The sequence below is a fragment of the Crinia signifera genome, chromosome 4, assembly GCF_055691185.1.
Source record: "Crinia signifera chromosome 4, ASM5569118v1, whole genome shotgun sequence".
Lineage (NCBI taxonomy): Eukaryota > Metazoa > Chordata > Amphibia > Anura > Myobatrachidae > Crinia > Crinia signifera.
The window spans coordinates 193350585-193373089 of NC_139220.1; the positions used below are offsets into that span (position 1 = coordinate 193350585).

Sequence of the window (22505 nt, forward strand, 5' to 3'; positions counted from 1 at the left end):
TGAGGGGAGTCAGGGACAATATTAGATGTATTCCACTGAAACCTACTTGATGGGTGTGTAGTGGAGATCCAGTGACAAAATGGAGGAGAAGCTCAGCAAGGATTCGTCAGCAGCAGGAAAGACCCGGGCGCACCCCATGTGGATGCCCAGCGGGGATCTGGCAGCAGGGGGAGAGCCGACAGGTCTCGGGGACCCGGTGGTAGCAGGAAAGAGCCGGGCACACCACATGTGGATGCCCGGCAGAGATCTGGCTGCGGGGGGAGAGCCAACAGGTGGAGGGGACCCCATGGTAGCAGGGCAGATCCAGGCGCACCCCATGTGGACGCCCGGCGGGTATCTGACAGCAGGGGGAGAGCCGACAGGTGAAGGGGACCTGACGGTAGCAGGGCAGAGCCGTGCGCACCCCATGTGGATGCACGGCGGGGATCTCTCTCAGCAGGGGGAGAGCCCGACTCCTTGTCACTGCTCACTTGTTCAGGCTGGAGGATGTCCGGCAATTTCCGCAGAGCAGTGAGCAGCCAGTGAGGAGACAGAGAGAGGGACCGCCACCGCTGCTGATACAATAAGTTACGGGGAGGGGGCCGCTGCTGCATACATTAAGGGAACTCCAAGAGGCAATGGAGCCAGTGCCCCCTTTAAGGCTGGCGCCCGGCGGCAGATGACTCCATTGCCTCCGGGAGTTCCGCCACTGCTGGGGTGTCACTGTCTGGTCACCCATTGACTGTCACCAACTGCCTCTCCTAGTGTCACCCACTGCCTCTCCCCAGTGTCACCCACTGCTGGTCACCCACTGGCACGATATACCCTCTGTATATTGTTTTGTATATACCTCCTAACATGACCAACAGAATGCTCTGTTCCTGGACTTCCATCTTAATGCATGATTGCCATTACTTGTGTTCAAACACCTTTTGTATCACTTAACCTGTTCAGCACAGGTGATGCCAAGCATACATTAAGAGGGAAGTTCAGGAACAGAGCACTGTGTCCCTGGAATGGATCATGTTGGGAGGAATGAGTCTTTAGCATGAGCTACTCATTTCTTAATGTTGAGATCTTACAACAGACTTATGCAGCCCACACACGCACCGATTTCAGCGTGCGTTGTGGGCTTAACTAGCACACACAGCATCGCATCGTATGCCTTGTGCATACGATGTGCATGCGATGCGATGCTGTGCTAGAAAAAGCAGGTACAAAAAGTATGTGCAGCACATACTTTTTGTACTGTACGATGAGGTGCCGCGGGAGCGCGCACCCCATCGTACAGCATCGCACCGCCGGCATCGGCACATGTGTGGGCTGCATTAGACTTGATTTGAAATTACACTGGAAGGACAGCAGTTGGAGCTGTCATGTTTGTTTGTTTGTTTGTGTGTGTGTGTTTTAGTATCTGTGATGTATTGCACTTGTTTGTTCCTGCGTGTGATGGAGGAGATCTGAAGGTACCATGGAGAGAGAGATGGAGCATGCAGTGATTTCTGCTCATAAGCAGTAAGCTTGTTCTGATTATCATTATATAAACAAGTTATACCACAAAGAGCTTTCCAGTGTGTGCCTATGATTGAAGCATAACTCCAGAGGTGATCCTAACTGCGTGGGTAAAGCACTCAAATACCCCTTTCACACTCACTGAGCCGGGTCATACCCGGGAATGTGTTCCCGGATGCTTCCCAGGACTTTACCCGGGAATGTACCCTTTCACACTGCACTCAGACCTGGTATTGACCCGGGACAGCCCCATTCACACTGATCCTGGGAAATCCCTGCAAATACATATGCATGTCATTAGAAATGGACTCCAGGGCTCTGAAAGATGACATCAGCATTTGTGAGCCCAAGAAAGCTCCAATCAGCAGATTTTTTAAAGTCCCGTGTACCCAATCCCGGGTACGGGACCATTCACACTGACCGCATCCCGGGTCAATTCCGGAATCTACCCAGGTCAGGACCTGGGTAGCAATCCCGGGCTGTTCATCCTGGGATATTCTTTCAAGACCCTTTCACACTGAGCTAAGTCCCAGGTTGATGCGCGTTCATGTGCAAAAACCCAGGATATTTTTGCAAGTGTGAAAGGGGTATAAGCATCAGTGTCTAATGGCAGTCATCCAATACAAAAGCAGCTTTCCTGGCATACATTCATGCATCTGAATATACAAGGACTGAGACTCCCACTTTCAGCATCCATGTATTCAATAACACAGATTGGTGCAATCTTAGGCACCGCCATTGGACGAGTGCCTGGGTATACAACCACTATCACTGACCCACTACACTTTCAATACACTTCTCCCTCCATGTGCCTGAAAAGGCTACGCTATGTCCATCATCGGCAGCCTGTCCACCTAAGCATAAGGACCTGACTGTTCATTTAGAGTTAGGAGTAAATCCTTACTTTAGGACCTAAATAAATTATGTGTAGTGCATACAGCGCCTATACAATTAGCTGGACAATATGGATTAGACTGTGGATTGTAAAGAATGACACAAAAAAGTGCCATTAAATCAAGCAGTGCCAGTTTTTACCTATGGGCTGCTTGTTTCTGGAAATCACACATTTCTTTTAATGCTAAAATGATGTGCCATGTACCCCTAATAGCAGGGCCGTCTTAAGACTATAATGGGCCCCTGGGCAAAATAATTTGAGGGCACCCTCTCCTCCCCTCACCTATGTGCAGCAGTGGCGGGGATCCGGGCAGCAGTGGGTGAAGGGGTCCGTGCAGGAAGCGGCGACTCAGACCTTGATGCAGTGCTGTTTGCTGCCGGGCGGGAAGCGCTGCAGATTTTGGAAAGACTGGCTGGGCGCTGATTGGCTAAGCGTCCTGCCAATCAGCATCTGGCCAGTCTTTTCAAAATCAGCACAGCAGTGCTTCCCGCCCGGCGGCAGACAGCACTACATCAAGGTCTCCGCTTCCCGGACGGACCCCGCCACATGCCGCTGCCCGGATCCCCTCCACACGCCGCTGCCCGGATCCCCTCCACACGCCGCTGCCCGGTCCCCTGCACACGCCGACCACTGCCAGGGTCCCCTCAACACGCCGACCGCTGCCCGGGACCCTGCACACGCCGCCTGGGTCCCCTGTACACGCCGCTGCCCTGGTCCTCTCCACCTGCCGCTGCCCGGGTCCCCTCCACCCGCCGCTGCCCAGGTCCCGACGACACGCCGCCTTTCCCTAGGACAGTGCCGTCTTCCCCATTGTGGTGGGCCCCTACTATCCTTGGGCCCCTGGGCAACTGCCCATTAAGCCCAATGGGAAAGACGGCCCTGCCTAATAGTAAAAGGCACTAACACTACACCCTGGCAAGTTTATCCAGAATACACAGCATGCAAGGATGTACTGTACTATGCAGTTGGTCAATAATGAACAACAGTGAGATTAAAGGATCATGGGGGGATTTCACAGTTACCTGCACTGGATTATTTAAAAGATTTAGGACATGTAGCAGGGGCAGCTCTTCAATGAAAGCAATTTCACTTATTTGACAGATCTGTAAAAGGAAATATTATAAGAACCACAATCACATGAAAGTAATAAAGCAGGACATCAGCGATACAGATACACAGATACATGTGTGGACAGTTCTTGGCTCTGGATAATCCCATGGGGCACCAGATGCAGTCAAAGTATATGATTGTAATTTACGTCTCAGTGAACAGAGCCATATGAATCTGCAAACAATATCTTATGTATACTTCCCCACTGGCAGAAAAGGGTACAAGCTATAAGAAGTAATAATATAGTCATTTTCATTTACATGATGAGAAATTGGGACTAATGGGATGCTACATTTTACTTTTATTTACATTTATTATACATTTCACTATAATTTCTCTAAAATACAGATTGCACGTATTTTTGCGCACTGGAATTCCTATAGCTAACCCACTGTGGTCACTTTGCAAAGTAAATATGCTACCTGGCTTTTTGTCCTTTTAATGCATACTCTCTGTGCATTGTGGGCCTAATTTTGCATTGATCACCATCAACAAATTTGAAAATCTAGTGATTATCGGACACCTGTGCATGCATCCCATCCGTATCCTGACTCCCAGGCAGCTGGCATTTCTGGATGTGTATGGAAAAAGTTAAAAAAAACGTAGGTGTGCCCAGACATTTTTGTGAAGGGTCTGTGTTGTCAGCAATGACCTATTCCAGCTGTTTTTTTTTTCTGGTGGGGAAGCGGCTTTCTCCTCACAGTCCATGCTGAATGAGGCCCAATATGAAGTAACTGTAATTTCCCACCTCAAAATGTAGCCAGTGCATAACGGTGTTCCATGCTGAGGATTGTGGTCTAAATGCTATACTTGTAGTAACTACACTAAAGGTAATGATTATCTCTTACATCTGCCCTTTAGTGCATATACTAAAGTTATTGCTTTGTACCTACGTCGGTTTTGAAATGTTTCCCAATTTAAGACTCTTTGGCATAAAATTTAGTTTATTACAGTTTTACAAAGTTTAAAATGTATTATAATATGAAAACATGTGGACACATCCTTGAAACGCTGTGCAGACACCAGCAAACGCCCCCTGTCGGTTCCTCAATTTGCAAACGCCCCAGCGATCGAAAAACTCACAAAAGGCGTCTTAGCTCCAGGGGGTGTGTCAACACACAGGCACTGATGCTGTACACAGTAATGTAAAGGGGATTACACACAGTGCAATGCAAATGGCCACACTTATAGCATTAGGTAACTAATCCACACGAGTATTCCCTGCACCATACAGCATTCTGTCATTACGATGGACCCGCATACAAACTTATGGGGAAGGGAAGAAAAAAGGAATATAAAAAACATAATTTGTTCATGTGTAGTTAATGTAATGTTATGATTTTTAATAATTTGCTAGTGACGGTGCATGTTAGCCTGAAGACAATACAGAAACCAGAAAACGAATAGCAACACCCATTACCTCATTGTCTTGAAGGTTTAGAGTCTGTAGGAATGCCAGTCCCTCCAGGCCTTCAAGGCTGGAGATCTGGTTGAAGGAGAGGTCCAGTGTTTGCAGCACGTTTAGCTTTTCCAAGCCTGTGATGCTCTTTATCTGATTGGAGGCCTGAAATATAAATACAGAGTGATGCTAATGCTAACACACAATGTGTGACAGCTTCAACAGAGCCTAATAATGTATTTAGTCAATAACGCAATATGTAATAGTGTTAAAGAAAACAAAAGCACTAATCAAAAAAGTAAGAACCAAGTTGTATATGGATTTATGTCCTACAGAGGCGCATTTCCTATCACAATCTTCCTGCATCAGTCTGACTGGAGCCTCACAGCACTCCTTCCAACATCTGTCCCTAGCTCAATACACAGAAGGAAAAGAAAATTAATCATATATACTGTACACCTCTAAAAGCCAGGAAAGCAAATGCTTACAAACACTGCACACTAAATACAATTAAAAGGTACCAATTATGAACAGGGTGCAGGTTCAGAGAAAAGTACTGCTTTACTAAAGACCATGAGACCAGTTAGATGACATATTTATCTATAAAGTGAACCAGTAACAAATAGCAGAATGCATGATTGTATAAGTAAAGGAAAAGTATAAAAATAAAAGAAGGCTAAGAGTATAGTAAAGATCACAACATTACATGAAGTACTGCAACGTCACCAAGCCGCACATCACGGACAATCACTCTACATATTACATAGGTCCCAACTCCATACCTCCCAACATTACCCTCTCCAGGAGGGACACAATGCTCTGCTCCTGCACTTCCCTGGTAATGTATGATTGCCATCACCTGTGGTGAAACAGCTTTCTTATCACTGACCTAGCTCCCCACAGGTGATGGTAATCATACATTACCAGGGAAGTCCAGGAGCAGAGCATTGTGTCCCTCCTGGAGAGGGTAATGTTGGGAGGTATGCAACTCTCCCAATTTTGGCAGGACAGTGATGTTTTTCTGAAGCTGTCCCACCTGCAGGTCGCAGCAGTAAGGGCATCACGGACGGTGTAATGGTTAGAATTACTGCCTCACAGCACTGAGGTCATGGGTTTGATTCCCACCATGGCCCTAACTGTGCGGAGTTTGTATATTTTCCCCGTGCTTGCGTGGGTTTACTCCGGGTACTCCGGTTTCCTCCCACAATCCAAAAATATACTGGTAGGTCAATTGGCTCCCAATATGTGTGCACTATATAAGAAACTGTTAATAAATAATAAATAGGGAGACCTTCTATAACGTGCTGCTCTACTTTGCAAAATAGATGTGGTGGATATGCGCACATCTATACACCAGAAGAGATGGACATGGCGCATGTCAGCAACTCACAGAGCACTGGGCATGCCCCCACAATGGGGGGGGGGGAAAATGGGGCATGGCCAAGACCCCTTGTGTCCATCTTGACCACGACCAAAAGTTGGGAGGCATGTATTAAATTTGAAAAAGCGTTTGTGTTTGAATGCAATAAAGCCATTTAGGAGGCCAGAGATCCAAGATTTGGCTTTGGGTACATTTGCTTTTCTTGCACTGCTACTGCCTGTGAGATTGTATTTCACTACAATAATGTACTTTATGTAACAAATGTAATTTTGCTGCAGAAAATAAAATCTTTTTCTAGAGCTTCGAAACTAGCTGCTTTATTTTGCACAACCACCTACTAATACCGCTTTCTCACCAAGCATTTCACCCAGGTTGTGTGTTTATGTTAAACAGTCAACTAACAGGGTTATTCCCAGGTCCGAGCTGGATACACTGCATTAAGAAAATGGGTAAAGGGTAATATTAAAAAAGGTGCTCACTTTTCATTAGTCATCTTTACGAGCCTGTAATAGGATTAATGTGTATATTAAGGTCATGAAAATAAGCAAACTTGAAGGACGCAGTATATCTTATACACGCATATTGATGTCTAAAACGAGGTGCCTCCATAGAGGTCATTGAAATATCATACTGTAGCCATTGATGCAAAATAATAACTGGATATTGAAACCCAAGCATGGATGGCTTCACTACACTTTACTGCTTATACTGTATGTACCCAGGATCTAAACTTCTCTGATTTTCCCCAGTGCACTTTTCTCTTGTGAATCAAAAGGGTTGAGTGAGTTTATAAAACATGCTCTTTATATCCGAAATGTAAAATAACAAATATGAAACAATATACATTGATAAAAACAGCTAAAATGTTGTTATTATTTTGATCTGTTGTTGATCCGTCAGTACAGTATGACTAAAAGGAAAGTTAGAAGACTTCCTGGGATACTTGAGACAGAGGATGATCTCTGCAAAGTGAAAACACTTTGAGCTTCCAGTCTTCAGATATTACCTCCTGCTGTTTTTAAAGCATTCTGACACACACAGAACCACAGAGGGAACATCACAGGAAATTCTAGAACTAAGAGGTCTATAATGGTGGGAGCAAGGGACACAAGAAAGTAAATAGGAAAATAATCTGTGAGCATGTTATACGTACTGGCATGCTACCTTAATGCCATCACTCTGAGGAGATCTGATATGCAAATAAGGGCAATATTAATGATAGTATGGGAAAAGATGGGAAAACTTTGGAGGTTGCTTAAATATATTAGTCATGTGCTCCAAATTCTGGAAAAAAAAACAACTGTTCTTATTCTGTAAATACTAAATGCTTCAGTTGCTGGATAATAAAATAACCCACAACTGTATACTAATGAAAAGCTACATTACAGTGATTTCCAGGAACACTGTACTGTTCCATTTCTTATGCAGATACCGCAGCAGTCACACATAGAATATAGGCATGCTGCATATCATTTTAATCAACAGAAGTTGCTTGTGCATCCTATCTACTCCACTTTGCAAATAAGACAAATTTTAATGGAAAAAATTGCAAAAAAAGATGCCCGGCCCTACAGAGTCACGCAGAGCTTCCGTGTTATGTATAATGCGACTTGTATCACATGGAGGATAGATAGCCGACCTACATAATCAGCGTTTACTGGCCAATTACAGTGTTATTATTATTATGCCCCAACTATATAAAATACATACCAGAGAGAGTGTTTTGATTGGTAAGTTACCAAGTCCACTGATGGTACAGATTTTATTGTAAGACAGGCTCAGGTGTGTCAGGCTGGTGCACTTTTCTAAACCAGTTATATCTTGTATGCTATTATCTGTACAGAAGGGAAAATGATCAAGAAAATAACACTTAAATACATGAAAATATATAAGATTTGTGCAGGGTGAATTATCGTAAAGAGGGGAAGTGAGCTTTACAGTAGATATCTTTAGGTTGTGTTTTTTACAAATATTTTTGCATGCTACTGTATATGAGCATATTCCCAGCCAGATGCAGCAATGTATACATCTCCACATCAGCAGAATGGGTCAGGAACTGGAGGTTAAAACTCACTATGCCCTGTTAAAGAGGTGCATGCAAACCGCACGCAATGCCGATGTTCGCATAGTTGAACATCGGCAAGCATTTTATCACTCTACAATGCTTAGTACACCTGCCCTCAAATTCCATTAGGACTTGGACATAGTCAGAGTTATATGGCAGGGAGGCATGACCACTGCCCCTCCAAAAATAGTTAATGAAACATGCAGCAATTTGTAATGTGAGAGGATGCACTTGTCACCCTAAACAGCTGGCTCAGGGCTCACATCGGTCCACTCCAACATTCCCAGGCCCTCTGCACTCCTGGACACAGTTTAGCCCTTCATATTGCTAGTTGCTCCTCCATACAGCTTCAGCTTGTCTATTTCAAACACACAGCAGTCAAGCAGCCTTACTAGTCATGTGACTTGTTAGTTTTATAAAATGATGTACTGTATTGACAACATGCTGTATGTTTGAATAAATGGCATCATCAATGAGTATATCATTTCTGTACTCTTATGGTGCCCATACACTAAGGCAATATTGCATACAATTCTTCAATTTCAACTGCACCTATGCAATAAATCGAAGGACTGAATGCACATTGAATGTGTAACCCGATGCGATGCGCAGGTCCGCCATTCGAATGTCGCACCCATAGATATTATGTGCTGCACATAATATTTAGCAAATTGCATGAGCGATCGCATGTGGTTTTTAACCCCATGTGATCATTCACAATGCAGGAGTGCTGGCAGTGGGCGGCAGTTTTTGGGAGCTGGCAGCGGTGTAGCAGAGCGCTATGCAGGAGGGCTGCCGTGTGGTGGTGGTCAGCGGCGGCAGGCAGAATTTAAAAAAAACTTTCAAAAGACTTGGCAGCCCTCTGATTGGCTGAGAGAGAGCTCTTTCAGTCAATCACCGGCCACCTGAATGTGAGGCCTCTAACTAGCTGAGAGCTCTCTCGGCCAATCAGAGGGCTGCCCAGTCTTTTAAAAGTTTTTTCAAATTCTCTCGCCCTTCACTGACTACCACCCCATGCCAGCCCTCCTGCACAGCAATACCCCCTCCACCTCTTCCAGCACCCGATGTGGCATCATAGGTGGCATGTGTAATCGGGTGGTGGAATAAAAAGCACTTGGGCACCATATGTGTATGGGCATCATTACAGATATCAAGGAACACTAAAACACTGATAAGTAATACTGGGGCAGTTTTATTAACCCTTTCAGGTCCAACGTCTAGTCAGGCTCAACAGCCCTAGCGCTAGTAGCAGATCCAATGGAGAGCCACTTTCAAATAAGAACATTTACATTGTTCAACATTCACCCATTTAAAAAGATGAGAGAGGTCTGTAATTTCCATCATAGGTACACTTCAACTCTGAGAGACAGAATGTGGGGGGAGGAGGGGGGCGGAAAAACAGGAAATCACATTGTAGGATTTTTAATCAATTTATTTGTTCTTGCAGAAAATAAATATTTGGACAATCAAATAGTTAAACTCAAATTCATTAATATAACGTCGTTTGGCAATTACAGAGGTCAAAGTTTCCATTAGTTGTTAGCCAGGTTTGCACACACTGTAGCATGAATATTGGCCCACTCTTCCATGCAGATCTTCTCTAGATCTGTCATGTTTTGGGGCTTTCACGGGGCACCACGGACTTTCAACTCCCTCCACAGATTTTTTGATTGAGTTGACGTCTGGAGACTGGCTAGGCCACTCCAGGACCTTGAAATGCTTCTTACTGAGCCACTCCTTATTTGCCTGGGCAGTGTGTTTGGGGTCATTGTTATGCTGGAAGACCCAGCCACGTTCCATCTTCAATGCTATTACTGAGGGAAGGAGGTTTTTGGCCAAAATCTCATGATACATGGCCCCATTCATTCACTCCTTAATACAGATCAGTTGTCATGTCCGCTTTGCAGAAAAGCAGCCCCAAAGCATGATGTTTCCACCCCCATGCTTCACAGTGGGTATGGTGTTTTTGGGATGACACTCATCATTGTTCTCAATCCAAACACAACGACTGGAGTTTATACCAAAAAGTTATTTTTTGCTCTCATCTGCAAACATTACATTCTCCCAATCCTCCTCTGGATCATCCAGATGGTCACTGGCAAACTTTAGAAAGGCCTAGACACAAGCTGGATTAAGCAGGGGGACCTTTCAGGCACTGCAGGATTTGAATCCATGATGACAAAGTGTGTTACTAATGGTAACCTTTGTGACTGTGGTCCCAGCTATCTTGAGGTCATTGACCAGGTCCGACTGTGTAGTTCTAGGCTGATTCCTCACCGTTCTCAAGATCATTGATACCCCATGAGGTGAGATCTTGCATGGAGCCTCAGGTCGAGGGAGACTGTCAGTGATCTTGTATTTCTTCCATTTTTTTATAATTGCGCCAACAGTTGATCTCTTCTCACCAAGTTGCTTGCATATTGTCGAATAGCTCATCCCAGCCTTGTGCAGCTCTACAATTTTGTCCCTGGTGTCTTTAAACAGCTCTCTGGTCTTGGCCATGGTGGAGAGGTTGCAGTCTGACTGTTTTAGGGTGTGCACAGGTGTCTTTTATACAGATAACCAGTTCAAGCAGATGCCATTAATACAGGTAATGAGTGGAGGAGAGAAGAGCTTCTTTAAGAAGAAGTAACAGGTCTGTGATAGATAGAAATCTTGCTGGTTGGAAGGTGTCCAAATATTTATTTTCTGGAAGAATATACAAATAAATTGTTTAAAAATCATACAATGGGCGAAATGTAATAGGGGGTGATTCTTGGCCATCTTGAAAAATCGCATCACATCGCATGTGCACAAATCGTACATTTTGTGTTAAATTCGCAAATGTAATAGGGTGCGATTTTTGCCTTGCGATTTCACTTCACATGCGATTTTGAGTGATTTTTAGTCATTAAAATGTGCGATTTTTTAGTCATACAAACGTGCGAATTTTAGTCATGAAAATGTGCGATTTTGCTCAAATGTGTGATTTTGCTAAAATGTGCAATTTTGTGTTAAAAAAAATGGTGTGGGGTCCCCCCTCCTGAGCATAACCAGCCCCAGGCTCATTGAGCAGGACCTGGTTCCAAAAATACGGGGGACAAAAAGCATAGGGGTCCCCCTTATTTCTGAAACCAGCCCCGGACTCTTGGAACGGTCCTGGTTCCCAAAATAAGGGGGACAAAAAATCTGGGGGTCCTACGTATTTTGAAACGAGCACTGGGCTCCAACAGCTCGCCGTGTCATACCACAGCCGGGGGACACTTTTTACATAAGGTCCCCTGGCCATACCATGAGCACTGTGGCTGCTAAGCCTTGGATGGGGTACCTGGGGGAGTGGGGACTCCCCCCCCCCCAATAATGGGGTCTACCCCACGAGGCTTCACCTGTCCAGGGCTGAAGCCCGGGGCTGTCACGGGCGTCCCTGGCCTTTGGACGTGGCCTGATAGGGTTAATTCATTTATAGATAACATTGCTTATATAGGTGAACTTCAATTCCCCTGCATGCTGGGACTTGGCGAACCACAAGTCCCAGCATGCGGGGCATTAATGGGCCTGCTGGGACTTGTAGTCCACCTGTACAAGAATGTTAAAATAAAACACACACACAGAAAAGTAAAACTTTATTAAACACACACACCTCACTTTTATACCAACTTACTTACCGCACCAGGGTCCAGCGCTGCCTCCCTCCTCCAGAGCCAGCTCAACCCACACTGACAGCGGGGTGAGCCGGCTTCCTGCGGCGCTGCTCTTTGGCTCGATGCGTCTCCATGGAGACGCTTTCAGCCAATCAGGGCTGAGTTATGCGTCTCCATGGAGATGCATCGAACCAAAGACGCTAGCAGCCTTTATAGCGCTGGGACAGCGCTATAGAATCTGTTAGCAGCACTGCAGGAAGCCGGCTCACCCCACTGCCAGTGCGGGGTGAGCTGGCTCTGGAGGAGGGAGGCAGTGCTGGACCCTGTTGCGGTAAGTAAGTTGGTGTAAAAGTGAGGTGTGTGTGTGTTTAATAAAGTTTTACTTTTCTGTGTGTGTGTGTTTTATTTTTTACATTCTTTTTACAGATGGACTACAAGTCCTAGCGTGCCGATTGATGCCCCGCATGCTGGGACTTGTGGTTCGCCAAGTCCCAGCATGTGGGGGAGGCTTGCTGGTAATTGTACTGGCCTTTGGACGCCGGTGACAGCCCCGGGCTTCAGCCCTGGACGGGTGAAGCATGGGGGGGACCCCTTTATTGGGAGTTCTTCACTCCCCCAGGAACCCCGTCCAAGGCTGAAAAAGCCATGGTGCTCATGATATGGCCGGGGAACCTTATGTAAAAAGTGTCCCCCGGCTGTGGTATGACACCGTGGGCTGTTGGAGCCCGGTGCTGGTTTCAAAATACGGGGGACCCCCAGATTTTTTGTCCCCGGTATTTTTGGAACCAGGACCGGTCCAAGAGTCTGGGGCTGGTTTTAGAAATACGGGGGACCCCTACGCTTTTTGTCCCCTGTATTTTTGGAACCAGGTCCGGCTCAATGAGCCTGGGGCTGGTTATGCTCGGAACCCCACGCCATTTATTTTTTTTAATTTTAACTTTTACACATTTTTAAAGACAGAACCATGCACAGATCTCAGTGATCTGTGCATGGTTCTGTCAAATTCGCCTGTCAGAACCTGGTCTAATTTTTTGTTGATTTTTGGTAACGTTTAACAAAAATCGCACCCTATTACAAGTGTGATTTGTATACTTTATAATGGGAAAACATCTGGATCCGAAATGAAGTGTGACTAAAAATCACCACTTCAAAATGTGCAAATTCGCGGCAAAAAGTGTTGGTTTTTTTACCGCGAATCGCACCCTATTACATGTGCAATTTTTGGAAAACGTACGATTTTGGCCGTTTTTTGTCAAAAAAAAAATCGACCTCTATTACATTTCGCCCAATGTTGGGTTTTTTCACATTCTGTCTCTCACAGTTCAATTGTACCAGACCTCTCTCATCCTTTTAAGTGGGTCAACTTGCACAATCGGTGGCTGTCCAAATACTTCTTTGCCCCTCTGTATATTACATGGAAGATACTATGGGGTCCATTTGACCCAATTATAAATAAACATAAATAAAAACTAAACAGAAAGGCATAAAAGCTAGCGAATGTGTGCCACATTGGCCCTTATTCAGATCTGATTGCAGTACAAATTTGTTTGGAGAATGGGCAAAACCATGTGCACTGCAGGTGGGGCAGATGTAACATGTGCAGAGTGAGTTAAATTTGGGTGGGGTGTGTAGAAACTGAAATCTAAAAATTGCAGTGTAAAAATAATTCAGCCAGTATTTACCCTGCAAAGAAACAAAATAACTCACACAAATATAACTCTCTTTGCACGTTACATCTGCCCCACCTGCAGTGCACATGGTTTTGCCCATTTTCCAAACAAATTTGTACTGCAATCAGATGTGAATAAGGGCCATTGTTAGGAAAGCGTTAGGAAAAAACATGTGACAGGCAAGGTCACTAATTGTTCTAGTTTTTAAAAAAAACATGGGTTAAAGAGGAGTGGGGTCACAGAGACACCCCATGGGCTAAGGTATTGAATTCTGTACTTTGATACATGTTACACATTGTTTTCAATTATATATTTTTCTAATCTTATAATGGTATTATTACTGAGATCTGTGATAATATTGTCATTGCAAATGGTACGAATTACATTATGTATTGATATTTCAGAAATTCACATAGAGACAAATAAAGTAGAAAATGTAATAGTTTATAAAAATAATTCCTAATTAAACAGTTTTCCATTTGCAAAGGATACTATTTAAGAAGAGCTTTGTCAGCGACTTGTGTGCAGATAAATCCTTCATGCTGGTTATATCATTAAATGACAAATCCACAACCTGGCGGAAAAAATTCAGGGGGAAAAAATATATTAATTATCATAGTAATGTAGCGTGTTATGTACTATCATGTTACCCACAGTGGTAAAATCTCCAATGGGCCCTACTCTAATGGGGCCACATGCTCTAATGTCAGATATGGGTATACCAATCCCGGGGCATTTTTTCAATCCCACAATTTGGGATTTAAAAATGTTTAATCATGGGATTCCCAGGTTTGAGGATACCCAGGACTGAGATCATCAATGAAATGACAAACTGTAATCCAACATAATGTCAACATTAAGTATGTGTGTGTGTGTGTGTGTGTGTCAGTGCAAGAACTAGAATTGGTGCTCTCCAACCATCCTAAAAATAGGGATATTGTGCACCGTAGAGGTGTGGCTTCTTGAGTAAGGGGCATGGCCACATAATAATACCTAAATGCCCAATAACACTTTTATGCCCATTACACATTATGTCACACACACACCGTAATGCCCATTACACAATACACAGCACACCATAATGATCATCACACTTAACACATTATGCCACCGTAATGCCCATTACACAATATGCTGCAAACCATAATTCGTATTACACGTTATGCTGCATACCACAATGCCCATTACACGTTAGGCCACACACCATAATGCTCATTACACATTATGCTGCACACCATATTGCCCATTACATATTATGCTGCACACCGTATTGCCCTTTACACATTATGTTGCACATCATAATGCCCATTACACATTATGCTGAATACTGTAATGCCCCTTACACATCATGCTGTACACTGTAATGTCCCTTACACATTATGCCTCACACTGTATTGCCCATTACACTTTATGCCATACATACACACACACACACACACACACAAATAGTATACATACACACACCTACAACCCCTTTTGCATAAACAGAAAACAAAACCACTATTGAGCCCATAAGTAACCACAATCATAATTTATTATAGAACCCCTCCTCCACCACCACCACCCTCCCCTGGGTCGGAGAGAACTCACTTGAGCAGCTTTATTTATTGAAGATGAATGTCTGCAGCCAAACAACCTACTCCCACCAACCTCCCACCGCACTTATCCGCAACCTGCAACCAACCCGCTGAACTTGTCGCTACAAACCTCCCCACCCCCAAATACCTGTTTGCTCAATAGACAGATGAGCTTTCCAGCCCAGCTATAACTCTAATCCTACTTGGAGGAGCTGCACGTTGCCAGCGGCTCCGCGCTCTGCTCTGTCTGAGCTACTAGACGGATGGAAGTGCGGGGGGGGGGATTCCAGGCACCTGGAAACCCCCCTGCATCAGGTTCGGATTAAGCCTTTAGGAGCCCGGGTTACTTTAGACAAGGGGGGCCTCTCTCTCTTGTCATTACAGGCCACAAACTGAATATTATACTGTCAAATCACAAAGTAAAGGCAGTATAAACTTAAAGACCATAGAGTCGCTAAAACAGCAGATAAAAGCAAGTTGCAATATTAGCAGCAAAGCCTTGCATGTAGATCATACATACAGTACAGTTGTGCTCATAAGTTTATATACCCTATCAGAATTTGTGATTTTCTGGCCATTTGTCAGAGAATATGAATGATAACTCACAAACTTTTATTTCACTCATGGTTAGTGGTTAGGTGAAGCCATTTATTGTCAAACAACTGTGTTTACTCTTTTTAAATCATAATGACAACAAAAACTACCCAAATGACCCTGATCAAAAGTTTACATACCCTGGCCTGATAACATACATACAAGTTGACACAAACAGGTTTGAATGGCTACTAAAGGTAACCATCCTCACCTTTGATCTGTTTGCTTGTAATCAGTGTGCGTGTAAAAAAGGTCAGTGAGTTTCTGGTCTCCTGAAAGACCCTTGCATCTTTCATCCAGTGCTGCACTGACGTGTCTGGGGGAAAGCAAAATAATTGTCAAAGGATCTGCAGGAAAAGGTAATTGAACTGTATAAAACAGGAAAGGGATATAAAAAGATATCCAAGCAATTGAGTACCAATCAGCAGTGTTCAAACTCTAATTAACAAGTGGAAAATGAGGGAGTCTGTGGAAACTAAATCACGGTCAGGTAGACCAACAAAAATTTCAGCCACAACTGCCAGGAAAATTGTTCGGGATGCAAAGAAAAATCCACAAATAACTTCAGCTGAAATACAGGACTCTCTGGGAAAAAAAGTGGTGTGCTTGTTTCAAGATGCACAATAAGGAGGCATTTGAAGAAAAATGGGCTGCATGGTCGAGTCGTCAGAAGAAAGCCAATACTACGCAAATGCCACAAAGCATCCCGCTTACAATACTCCAAACAGCACAGAGACAAGCCTCAAAACTTCTGGAACAAAGTAATTTGGAGGGATGAGACCAAAATTGAACTTTTTGGCCACAACCATAAACGTAACATTTGGAGAGGAGTCAACAAGGCACTGGAAACTTGGCATGTTATCCGAAAATACTGGAGGAAAATTTGCACTCATCAGCCCGGAAACTGCGCATGGGACGTACTTGGACATTCCAACAAGACAATGATCGAAAACACAAGGCTAAGTTGACCTGTCATTGGCTACAGCAGAATAAAGTGAAGGTTTTGGAGTGGCCAGCTCAGTCTCCTGATCCCAATATGATTGAGCCACTCTGGGGAGATCTCAAACCTGCAGTTCATGCAAGACAGCCCAAGAACTTTCAGGAATTGGAGGCTTTTTGCCAATGGGCAGCTTTACCATCTGAGAAAATAAAGAGCCTCATCCACAACTACCACAAAAGACTTCAAGCTGTCATTGATGTTAAAGGGGGCAATACACAGTATTAAGAACTGGGTGAATGAACCATGAGTGAATGAAAAGTTATCATTCATATTATCTGACAAATGGCCAGAAAATCAAAACTGTATGTATAATGTCACTGACTAGTTCCAATGTAAGGACATGTGCAAAGGTAGGAACATTGTGTTAAGAGAGTACATGTAAACTCTGTGGGTAAGAATGCTAGTCATGGCATCTGGATTATCAGAGCATTGTACCCATAATATAATGTGGTCTATAGCTGGAGGTGGTCAGAAAAGAATAGGGAAAAATGACGTGGGCGAGTAAGTACAAACCTGCTGGTATTAGATGTCTTGTGGGATCTAGAATGTACAACAGGCTGTTAATCTGAAAGCTCTAATGGGAAAGTGCCCATAAGAGTCTCAGGTTAAAGGATCAATGGTCAATGGGAAACTGCAGGGGCGGGGGGGGGGGTATACATGTACAAGAGGGAACGCAATACCATTCTTTCAAAAGAAAGACGTCTAACTGACTATGCGCCAGATGTACTAAGCTTCAAAAGTGATAAAATGGAGAGTGTTAAACAGCCGGCCAATAACATCCTGCCTGACATTTTTGTTTGTTTGTTTATCACTCTCCGAGTCCATTTTATCACTTTTGTATCTTAGTGCATCTGGCCCTATAGTGGAAAAAACTCTCAGGCATCATTTCAACATATTCTAAAAAATCAGGTGTACTCAGTCCTAATCCTAAAGTATCACCGACATGTTTTGTGGATTTCTTTAATCATGCACAGGTAAAATACTATATTTTGTTGTGTCAGTAATATCCAATAAGGATGTCATACTCTGGGGGAAATTTACTAAGATGTGTATTCTACTTCACATGTGATGTTGCTATGGGCAACCAATCAGATCCTGTCTACGATCTTCTAGAGGGTGCTAAATAAATAATAAGTAGCTTCTGATTGGTTGCCCATAGCAACATCACATGTGAAGTAGAATACACATCTTAGTAAATTTCCCCCTCTGTATCTGGGATGTGAGTTTATTTAACTGCAATATAATGTAAATATTAAAAGTTTGGTGAACATATAGGATAGGTTAGGAAAATTGGGGTCACTAGACTTTGCTTCATGCTTAAATGCTTTGGACAAAATATGGCAAAACCCCTCTATAGTTTTGCTACATACACACATATTGCTGTATATTATTGTTATGGCCACAGCAGAAGTCTTTTACTAATTTTCCCACATAGTTATCCTATCCTAGGGCCATGCTCTGCAGCATTAGTCCCCTATATGCTCTGCCTGTCCTTATATGGTGATTCCTGCTCCTAACTGTCAGCAGCCTCATTGAGACCTTCATGTTAGGCTGCTGCTTCCTGAGCACTGTTGTGGGGTGCTACAGAAAGGAACTAATTTATCAGAAGTGATCTACAGCAAGCAAGTTAGTAACAGTATGAGGGGAAAAGGATCTTTAGTTATGGTACTATATATAGGTTATGGTAGATATACTAAGAATATGGAGGTGTAAGGGTTTCGTGGTTTAATGTGGTTAATAAGGTGACGCTTCGGGCTCGGTGGCTCGCTGCGCTCGCCACACTATATAAAGTCAACTCCACACTGACGTGGATAGTGGGGGTATGAAAAGGTTAGAGGACGCATACCGCCCCCCCTAGCGGGCTCGCTGCGCTCGCCACGCTTCGGGTTGGCGTTGATAGTGGCGGTGGGGTGGGGGTGCATTTAAAATTGTAAGGTGCTTATACAATTAAAAATCGTATAGGCGGACCATTTAACATTGAAAAAAACCATTAGGGTGCTTATACAATTTAAAATCGCATTGCATTGTATGCCATTGTATGCCATATACAATGGTATACAATTTAAAATTTAATACAATGCCATACTACTGAATATCGTGGGCGCCGTGCTAGGAAACAAGTACCAAAAAAAAAATTTGTTTTCTATAGATATGACACTTTTTCTTTACAATAAGCCATCTCTGCTCAGTCACTATCCATGCACTAATCAGAGACTTTCCATAGGTAACCACATCTGTAACGTACTTACCATCAGGTTTTTAGGTGGAACAAAATCAAAATATGTGCTCAGCTTGTTGTTAGATGCATTCAGCTCAGTCAAGTATGGCATGTAACAGATACAGGACAAATCTAGAAAGAAGTAACAGTTACATAAAACCACAAGTACACAACACATATATACAGTATACACCTTACTCTATGTGCATACAACATTTACAGAAGACTCCCCAACAAAGGTAGTTTTCTTCCAAATACTGTAGATACAATGGTGGGTATTCTGGTTGATTTGCTTGGATGCGAATTCGCACCCTTGCGAATGAACTAGATCCCGCCTTGTGAATGGAGGTATGCCGGCCCATCATTCACAAGGCGCGTACGTTCGCACTGGCTGTGAATGGATGTTTTACATAAAAATCCAATTGCAGCCTGCTGGGGAACACCCACATCATTCAATGGTCGCCGACCATCAAATGATGTGGATTGTGCACGCAGATCTAAGGTTTCTCAGAGCAACCTTAGATCTGCGTGCACATTCAGAGGGAAGTCTGATCTGATCTGATGATGTCAGCTGCCTGCTCCACGCACCCACATCATCGGCATATTAGCATGAGAATGCACAGCCTTCTCATGGGAACACCCACGAAACGCTGGGTATTCCCATATGCTAATGGACCGACCAGCTACCACATGGCCCCCACCCTTAGTTCGCAAGGATGGGTGCATGCACCCAGCAAACAGTTTGTTCGCAGTGGCCACACGCACTCAGCACATGCAAAACTATCTGACCCCTGCGAATGCACGTGGCCATGCGTACGGACCAGAATAAGGTCCAATGTGTGTAGACAAGGTCTAAGCAGTAGTAAACTTTTTGTGACTTTTATGATGGGTTACATGGAGTGGTGACAGAGCCATAGTGAGTGAATGTGAGCAATAAAGGTATGTTAATCAGAACAAATTAGAATTCTATTGATAATAATATAAAATACATCCCATCAATACATAAAATGGAGCAGAATATGCCACATGACTTTGAGGTCTACAGTAAATTGTGAGTACTCTTATTAAAATGAGGGCTCTGCCTCTTTCAATGTGTGAAGGTTATAAGCATAAAATGTGGACTAAGCAGAGAATAAAATGTCAGGTATTGTATTCTAGTTGGTTTCTACTGTATAACTCAATCTACAATTGATGATTAGAACCTCATCATACTGTAGCTGATATATTATACATACCACTGATTTCATTACAGGACACATCCAACTTTTGCAGGTGAACATAATTACAAAGAATTTGAATATCAAGTAATTTACGAGCCTGAAATGACAGAAAAAAAAAATGTTAATGACAGTAATATATTGACAAGTCCTTCAAAAAATATTAGCTTTTACTCACTATAAATCCTTCCTTGAAGTTCATCTGGGGGACACTATATTACCTTTAGATATATAAGGTGAAATTTAATTGGATGAGAGATTCAGACAGTGAGAGATTTAGTAAGAAATCTCCAGGTTTTTTTTAAAGCAGCAAGTTTGCAGTGTAAATGATTGCAGCTTTAAAAAAAACCTGGAGAATTCTTACCAAATCTCTCACTTTCTGATTCTCTCACCCCATTACATTTCCCTCATACTGAGGTGCTGATGGAGAGTTTTTTTATGGGGAAGAAGACAGATTTAACTATTTTAGTGGCAGACTCAAAATACCACACTATGGCCTTTATTCAGATCTGATAGCAGTACAAATTTGTTTGGAAAAGGGGCATTTGTTTAGCTTTGGGGGAGTTATTTTGTTTCTGTACAGGGTAAATATTGGCACATTATTTTTACACTGCAATTAAGATTTCAGTTTCAACACACCCCACCCAAATTGTACTCTCTCTGCACATGTTACATCTGCCCCACCTACAGTGCACATGGTTTTGTCCATTTTCCGATCAAATTTGTACTGAGCTCAGATCTGAATATGGCCCTAGGGGGGGAATTTACTAAGATGTGTATTCTACTTCACATGTGATGTTGCTATGGGCAACCAATCAGATACTGTCTACTATCTTCTAGAGGGTGCTAAATATAAAAAAGTAGATTCTGATTGGTTGCCCATAGCAACATCACATGTGAAGTAGAATATACATCTTAGTAAATTTCCCCCTATATGTTCAATAAAGTCACACAGAGGAATAAACAGAATGAGCCAGTGGAAACTAATCTAAACCACCTGTAAGTATAACAGGTAAACTGGTATAAAAAAGAAAAAAAAAAAACAGACAAGTTCGGGAGAAAGCTTAGCCTCCCCAGGACTTTGAGGAAGGGATTTTACAGTGAGTGAAAAATCCAATTTCTAATTGCATTCATCTGGTGGATGCTCCATTACCTCTGGGAATTCCCAGCAAGCTAAAAGGAACTGGCTACTCGTAGAATCATATGCCCATCACTAGAATCACGAGCTCCAAACATATGGAAGTGGTAGTATTTTGTGAAAGTGTGCATGGATGACCAGGTTACTGTCCTGCACAGCTGTGTTACAGAAACACCATGCCGCACAGCCCAAGACACCCCTACAGCATGAGTTGAGTGGGCCCTAATAGAGGCCGGAACAGAAACATTTGATAAAAAATATGCTTGACAAATGGTGGAAGTTACCCATTGAGTGATCAAACCCTTTGAGGTTGCCCAGCTGCGCTTTGGTGCATCAATCAAAACTAATAAAGAATCCATACACCTCAGAGAATCAGTACATAAAGCATGGGCATAAAGCATGGGCAACATTCAAAGCACCAAGGAAAAAAAACATCATTGGAAGCCTTCTGAAAAGCTGGAAATATGAAATAGGACCACCTGTTTCTAATGAAATATGAGAAGTGGAGGCTTACAGGAGAGAGCATAGGGCATCACTCTCAATTCCAAAATATTGATGTGGATTCCACAGATCCTGTTAATGCACGTTCAGAAATACTGCCCCCAACCTATTAAGCTGGCATCTCTGGTAACAATCACGCAGTTCCAAACTGAGGAAACCATTTCAGATTTGGAGTCTCAAGCCACCATCAAATGACAAATTTTCAAAGATAAACTGATAAACTGTTTATTTTCATAATTTTGACCTATGACAGAGCAGCTGGTTTTGAAGAGGTCACCCCAGCAGCGAGGGATAGAGTGTCTCCAAAAATGCCACCCCCCACTGTGGGGCGCTGCTGCCTGTTAGTGGGACAGTCACAATTCCTTTGAAAATTGGGACAGTTGGGAGATATGTTTTAACTGTTTTAGTCCCAGACTGCAAAGCCCACGCTATATATCCAGAAGTAATGGGAGGAATGAGCCTCACTACCTCATCAATAATTTAGCAAATTATATTGTGTGATAGCAACAATCTACTTCCAATGAGCTGATGAAACACATTGGTGCTGGACTATCAGGAGGTAATAATGCTATGTGCTACTAGCAGTGACATCTTCCAGAGTCATGATAATCTGAATCTACAGAGAAACA

General features: G+C 43.3%; 1 protein-coding gene across 1 annotated transcript in view; it reads right to left on the reverse strand.

Annotated features, from left to right (window-relative positions):
* The window catches only part of LRGUK (leucine rich repeats and guanylate kinase domain containing), an 81176-nt gene that overhangs the window by 32287 nt on the left and 26384 nt on the right, over positions 1–22505 (reverse strand). The window contains exons 3-8 of the mRNA XM_083183326.1: positions 20256–20337; positions 19052–19152; positions 14124–14205; positions 7987–8111; positions 4917–5060; positions 3409–3489 (exon numbers count right to left, since the gene is read on the reverse strand). Of these exons, the coding sequence (XP_083039452.1) occupies positions 3409–3489; positions 4917–5060; positions 7987–8111; positions 14124–14205; positions 19052–19152; positions 20256–20337 (615 nt within the window). The remainder of the gene's footprint in view (positions 1–3408; positions 3490–4916; positions 5061–7986; positions 8112–14123; positions 14206–19051; positions 19153–20255; positions 20338–22505) is intronic.